Here is a 7653-nt window from a genome sequence, read left to right on the forward strand (position 1 = left end):
CAGAGATCACGCCACTGCACTCCAGCCTGGGCAACAGAGCGAGACTTTGTCTCAAAAAAATAAAAAATTAAAAATAACAGTGAAGAATGTGAGTCCCAGAGAGGTTGAATAACCAGCCCCAAAGAGCACAGCTAGTGAGTGGCTGAGCAAGGGGCAGAACTCAGATCCAGTTGGCCTTAGAGCCTGACTCCTTTTCTGATACCTGCTGAGGACAGTCCTGGACCAAAGATTCCCTGTGAATGGAGCGAAATCACTGAGGGAAGGAGCATAGAGGCTGACCCACATGAGTAATCACCACCTGGATACGCTTTAGCATAACTTGGGGAACTTTTCCAACTCGTAATGCCAGACTCCTCCTGAGGAGTTCAGACATTGCCAGGCTGGGGTGGAACCTAGACCTTGGCATTTTTAAAAGCCAGGAGCACCTCACCCTGACCCCGCACCCACCAGTGCTGCTTCCATGCTGTCTGTGTGGCCAAGTGTTGGGTTGTTGGCTCTCCTGAACCTCTGGGTGACCATCACTGCCCTGGAAGGATATTTTTAATGAGGACATTCTTCCAGATTTTGTCGTTTAAGTCAATAGGCAGTTGAAATTTTTGGCCTCACATTTCACTTTACTCTTTCAAGGAATGCCTGTGGATCATTTGTGGCTACATAGACACCTGTGGTTTTATACTTTCTAGATCTCAATGGCTTCCACCCAGGAAATGATCCGGAGCCTCTTTTATGTTATGTTTTTTGTTTGTTCCTTTCAAGACAATCGATCAAGCCAGAGGCATTCCCCACCCTTCAGCAAGACACTTCCCAGTAAGCCCAGCTGGCCTTCAGAGAAAGCAAGGCTCACCTCCACCCTGCCGGCCCTGACTGCTCTGCAGAAACCTCGAGTCCCACCCAAACCCAAAGGCCTCCTTGAGGATGAGGTAAAGTAAATCTGTCCCAAAGGCTTCCCAGGACACAGAGAAGGGGCGGGGTAAGCGACCAGGACAGCCTGCCCGCTGGCTGGCCTCCTTCTTTACAACCTGCTATTGACTGTCCCCTCTCACTCTCCACTATTATACCAAAGGGACTTGGTTTTCTCCAAAATGGCTTATTGTAAGCATGTCAGTTTACTAGCGGTGTATGGTAAAATATCAATACTGAGTCTGTGCCCCTCATATTATTCCCTCCTTCTTCCCTGTGGTTTCCTGTGAATCTCTTCTTTCCTCCCTAAGATGTTCTTCCCCTCTCTTTGTTCTCCTTTGCTTCTCTGTCCTGTTGTTACTGACAGCAAATCCATATGGGTCTGCAGCAACTTCAATTCTTGCCTCCTGGGCATAAGGCAGAAGGAGAGACCAAGGCAAGTTTCAGAGCAGGAATGAAAAGAAGTCAAGTACACTTAGAAGAGGGCCAAGTGGATGACTTGAGAGATCCAGTGTGCTGTTTGACCTTTGACCTGGGGTTTTATACACTGGCACACTTCTAGGGTCTTGTGTCCCTTCTCCCCGATTCTTCCTTTGTGTGGGCTGTCTGCTTGTGCAGTGGCCTGCTAGCATTTGGGAGGTGAGCATGTGCAGTGTGCTTACCGGAGTTGTATGCACACTCCCTTGAGGCACACTTGCCTTACCAGCTGAATGTTTCTAGAAGGTCAAATACCAATTAAACTCTGCCATTTTGCCTCTTAATGCGCATGCTTGAGCCCACTTGCCCAACTCCTGAGATCTTATTGGGAAACTGCTCATCACTAGTTTCAGGTTTTTTCTATCTATTGGGAGCCTGCCTTTCTCTGGTGCTGGCTGTGACCAATTATTATTTTAGAGAGACAATTAACAACCACCTGACAATCACCTGATAGTCTCCTGACATTCCTGGGGCAGGGGAGCCCTCTCCTGCCCTGCTCATGCCTGACTAGCTATCATACCCACTGTAACACTGTCTCCACCTTACTTTCTTTCCTCCACCTTCTTTTCTCTCTGCTCCTCCACTTTCCTCTTCTCAGATGCAGAGGGTGACATGGGCTAGGATGTACAATGGAAATCGCTAGTCTGTAAGGTACCCCGCACAACCTGTGGAGGAACTGACCCCTGACTTTCCTTTGACAGCTCTTGCTTCTCACTTCCTCCCTCCCCACAGCTGCCCCACCCCCACTGCCACCAGGTGTCCAGAGACCCACCTTTTCAGATGGCCCAGCATCCAACTCTGGGTTTACCTCCTCAATCTCCCCTCTCTCAGCTCTTAGAGCTTGTGTGTCGTTTTCCCTATGGAACTGCTCCTGTTTGAAAATGAATACATAAACTCATCAAAACTGTTGTAATAACTGATAAAGCCTAATCTGTTATTGCTCCCAGAGGTCCTTGCATTTTAAATAAGGACAGAGACCAGCCTGCAGCTTCTCTAAGAAATACCTTGCCTCTAGAGGATAAAATTTATGGCTTACACACATATTGTGAAATGATCTTCATTCCACCTTTATAAAATTTGCAGCCCAGCAGGAGATGGAAAAGATGGACTTTTAAATCAAAACAGAGGCAGCATCTAGGCCCAAATTCCTGCTTTGGCCCTTCTAGGTGTATGATTTGGGGCAAGCTAGACAACTTCTTTGTGTCTGTTTTTCATCTCATCTCTGTTATTTTGAGAATTTAATAAAAGAACATATGTACAGCACTAAATACAGTGCCTCACACACAGAGGGGTTTAATATATGTTGGATTCCTTTCTACCATATTCTAGATTCTTGACAAAATCCAGTTTTCTAGTTTCTTCTGAAAACTGAAATCTGGCAACACCAGGCCAGCAGTGGCTTCAAAGCAAGCTCCGCCTCCTGGATTTACGCCATTCTCCTGCCTCAGCCTCCCGAGTAGCTGGGACTACAGGCGCCCGCCACCTCGCCCGGCTAGTTTTTGTATTTTTAGTAGAGACGAGGTTTCACCGTGTTAGCCAGGATGGTCTCGATCTCCTGACCTCGTGATCCGCCCGTCTCGGCCTCCCAAAGTGCTGGGATTACAGGCTTGAGCCACCGCGCCCGGCCCCCTGGCCTCTTTTTTGATTTGTCATAGCTCCCATGACACATACAGTGCAAGTACACACCCTCACCCTGCGCACACTCTTCCCATCTGAGAGGCGATGTTGTCCTTTCAAGGGTGCGTATAGGGTGGCAAGGAGAAGCTAAGCAGGGGAGGGGATAGGATGGGGGACCAGCTGTTAGGGTCTCACTGTAAATTATTTCAGCATTTGGCAAATCCGTATGAAGACACAAATTCAGATACAGAATGCAAATGAATACTGTGGGATATGTAAGGCTCTTCATTTCTGTAAGTAACTGAGAATGGACCCCAGGGAGGCAAGGCAGAGGTTTGCTAATAGCAGCCTTGTGGAGATGGCTCAGACAAGTCTTCACCAGTGGGAAAAAGAGAAGTATGAAGGTGGGGGCGTTCCGGAATGGGCAGATGGAAAGCCAATAATAAGAAAGAGGTGTAAAAACAAATACACAAACAAACAGAGGCCAACATTAAGATATGGCTGAACCATTAGTTGGGAAAAGAAGAAGTCAAGTACCAGAATAAATAAAAATGTTTAACCCTGTTCTACAGGTTATAGGCAAAATATAGAGATACAGGCTAAACAGAAAGCTGGAGGTGGGGCAAAGACATTTAGGGGGAAGAAGCATCTGTGCTATAATGAGAGTGGCTAACACTTGGTGAATGCTGTGTATCCACTGGTGTTCTGAGCACTTTGTGTGCATTATCTCATTAAATCCTCACACCAACCGCATGAAGTCTATCATCAGCCCCACTTTACAGATGAGGAAACAAAGGTGTAAAGGGGCTAAAAAAAAAAACTTGTCCAAGGTCACAGAGGGAATATACTTAGCTTAAAGGGTATTTTTATAAGAATTCAATAAAATAATGTACGTAAACTTTTAAATGCTCATATGAGTGGTAATGAGGATGCAGCTCATGTGGGCATTTAATAGCTAATCAAAATGACTCCTGCTAAGTAATAGGGTATGAGCCAATGGGAAAGTGAAAATAAGATAAATTAATGTTACTCCTATTTTTCAAATCTGTAGTCCTAGGGGGAGGCAAACATGTAAACACTTATGAGAAGTGTCTTATTAATACTGAAACATCTAAACATTGGAGTTGATCTAAGATGATTTTAAATCTATTTTTAATTTGGAATCATGTCATTGTAATAATTGAAGAAGGATTTCTAATACCTGTAGGTGATGGTAGTAGAATAATCTATCTGGCTTCAAAAGACCAATCACTGATTCACTAAAGTCAAGTTTTTGTGTTTTGTTCATGAAATAAGGGGGTTGATATTAAAACACTGCAGCAGTGTCAAAGCGGTCAATAAGACCACATGATATCCTAATAAAGGATATAAAATACGATGGTTCTTCATCATTTACTTATTTCAGCAATAACAACATTAAAGCATTGAATTGCAATGTTGAGAATATACATTGTACATACCTTCTCCTAAAACCCTATCAAGATGAGAGAGTTGGGCAGACACTACAAATAGAATTTGTTGAGACTGGATCAAGTCTTTTTTTCCTATCATTCTTTGCGAATACAAATGTCTCCATTCCAGAAATATCACTGAAGTGGCATCGTTGTCTGGGGTACATATCTGGGATTCATCGTCTCGCACTGAGATTAATGACATAGACACGTGTGGGTGGGTTAAGGAGCGGAAAGTTTAGTAGACAGGAGAGAGGAGAGCATCTCTCTCTCTCTTGCAAGACAGTGGAATCCTAAAAGGAAAACCGGGCCTGTGGTGGACCACAGCAGATTTTATAGGCAGGCTTCAGGAGGAGATACCTGATTTACATAGGGCCCACAGATTGGTTTGATCAGGAGTGACATTTACATGGTGCAGAAGATGCTGGTTGCCCCACCCTAATCTTATTATACAAATGGGTTTTCTACTTGGCCAGTGCCGTCTTGTCTGCTCCTTAGTGTACAGGTGGCTGGCAAAGAGAAGGGAAGACAGAGCCACCATTTTGATCACGCCTAGGCACAGGTAGCATTTTCCTATTGGCACAACTGTCAGCATTCACCCATGCAAGCTTCCAGCTTGCTCGTCTCTATCAGCAGATTGATTTTACAGGCTGCTCTTTGTTAGAAAAGAAAATGATTTGGGGCTGCTTTTTATTAAAAGGAAAACCTTACCAAGGACATCTTACCCTCACTATCTGCCTAAGTAATTTTTTCTTAACTCCTATATCATCATGACTCTAAACATCTCAGATTCTAAGCACTGCAGATAAAAACATTTTCTGTAATCAAGCCCTGCACAAGTATAAAATTGAGAATACAGAAGAAAGAATAAATTTTGAAGTGGTTAAGTAGGACTAGGTTAGGGTCTGGAGCTTCCAACTTCCCTATATCCATTCAGGCATCATTGCCGAGTGTCAATACCAATATTCTGTGTTCGGATATAGGATGTTTAAGGATTTTGTTGACTACAGGGTTTAAGAGGGTGGCGTGCCTCCTGGGGGCTCAACTTCTCCTTTTATAGGAAGTAACCCCTAGAAGAGAAGTTGGGTTCTGATAAAGCATGTCACTCTGGCTACTAATGAATCCAAAAAGGTGGACCCATGGACTCAAAAAGGTCCTGCAGGGATACTGCAGCCACTCAACATCCCGTTATTCAAAGCTGCTATATCAGCCCATCCCAGCTTTGGCTATTGGGTTAGTCAATTTCAATTCAATTCAGTGAGGCATTTGGCCAGATACTGGAAACACAAATACAGAGAAAGAGAAGGCCCTGTCCTTCAGGAGTTCATAGTTTGACACTGTGGGGCCAGAGAGGAAGCAGAGATGAGGACCAGGTTCCCTGTGCCACAGAGAAGCAAGTGCCCACTTCTAAATGGCAGAATCCAGGAGAACTTCCGATGATTCAGCAATTAACTCCCTAACAGGTCATACATCTAGAAAAGACCCAAGCACAGATTTCCTCCCAGGTCTGTATGATTCCAAAGCCTCACCTACCTCAGCCAGATCATCTCTAAACACAACTGCAGATTGAGATATGTGAGTAGAACTCTCTGGTGCCTCTTGGTCAGCTTCAGAGGTGAAGAAAGAGATAAGAAATAGCAATTAAATGAAGAGAGGGTAGATTAGACAGAAAGAGGAGGGGGAGGATGGAACGTACTAGAATGTGGTGGATAAAAGTATGGGTGCTAAATTATTGAACTGCTTGAGTTCAAATGCTGGATCTACCACTTTTTTTTTTTTGAGACAAGGTCTCACTCTGTTGCCAAGCGCTATCACAACTCACTGCAGCCTCAGCTTCCTGGGCTCAAGCAACCTTCCCACCTCAGCCTCCAGAGTAGCATGTTTGGCTAATTTTTCTATACTTTTTGTAAAGACAGGATTTCACCATGTTTCCCGGGCTGGTTTTGAACTCCTGGACTCTTATCTATCCACCTGACTCAGCCTCCCAAAGATCTGGGATTATAGGCACGAGCCACTGTGCTTGTCTGGGTCTACCACTTTTAAACTTGACAACTTGAGCAAACTACTTAATTTTTCTGTGCCTCAGGTTCTTCATCTGGAAATGGAGCCAATGGTGGTACCTCTCTTATTGTGTTGTTAGAAGGATTACATGAGAAAAAAACATGTAAAGTACTTAAAAGAACACCTGGCAATAACTTTTTGAATTTGTTTCTCCCAGTACCCTTCTTGGCTGCCCACCAGGGCAGGTAGTAAAAACCACTTTTGAAATCTGGTTACCTCATTTGTGTCTTGTGAATATAAAATCCCTCCCTGCCTACATTTATGGTCATTTAATTATCAACAAAAGTGCTAAGACGATTCAATGGAGAAATATTTTTTTAAAACAAATGGTGCTAGGTAAATGGTGCTAGATATATCCACAGGCAAAAGAATGAAATTGGACTTCTAACCTCACACCATACACAAAAATTAACTGAAAATGTAGCATAGACCTAACTACAAGAGCTAAAACTCTAAAACTCTTAGAGGAAAAAACAGGTATGAGTCTTTATGGCTCTGGGTTGGGCAATGGTTTCTTAGATTTGACACCAAAAGTACAAGCAATAAAAGAAAAAGTAAATAAAACAGACTTCAAAATTTAAACATTTTGTGCCACCTATGATACCAATAAGAAAGTAAAAAAGCGGGCAGGGCGCGGTGGCTCATGCCTGTAATCCCAGCACTTTGGGAGGCCGAGACGGGCGGATCACGAGGTCAGGAGATCGAGACCATCCTGGCTAACACGGTGAAACCCCGTCTCTACTAAAAATACAACCCAGGAGGCAGAGCTTGCAGTGAGCAGAGATGGCGCCACTGCACTCCAGCCTGGGAGACAGAGCGAGATTCAGTCTGAAAGAAAGAAAGAAAGAGAGAGAAAGAGAGAGAGAGAGAGAGAAGAAAGAAAGCAACCCACAGAATAGAAGAAAAGTTTTGCAAATTGTATATCTGATGAAGAACTTGTAACTAGAATATACAGAGAACTCTTATAACTCAGTAAAAAGATAAACAACCCAATTAAAAATGGGCAAAGATTTGAATAGACATATCTCCAAAGAATATACAAAAAATGACAATAAGTATATAAAAAGATACTCTACATCATTAGTCATCAGGGAAATGCAAATCAAAACTATAATGAGATACCATTTTGCACACACAAGGATGGCTG

General features: G+C 43.6%; 1 protein-coding gene across 4 annotated transcripts in view; it reads left to right on the forward strand.

Moving 5' to 3' along the window:
• The window catches only part of BLNK (B-cell linker), a 79506-nt gene that overhangs the window by 46447 nt on the left and 25406 nt on the right, over positions 1-7653 (forward strand). For all 4 annotated transcript variants that reach the window (XM_011951222.1, XM_011951221.1, XM_011951223.1 and 1 more), the window contains exon 6: positions 757-920. In XM_011951222.1, the coding sequence (XP_011806612.1) occupies positions 757-920 (164 nt within the window). The remainder of the gene's footprint in view (positions 1-756; positions 921-7653) is intronic.

The sequence above is a fragment of the Colobus angolensis genome, unplaced genomic scaffold (assembly GCF_000951035.1).
Source record: "Colobus angolensis palliatus isolate OR3802 unplaced genomic scaffold, Cang.pa_1.0 Scaffold316, whole genome shotgun sequence".
Taxonomy (NCBI): Eukaryota; Metazoa; Chordata; class Mammalia; order Primates; family Cercopithecidae; genus Colobus; species Colobus angolensis.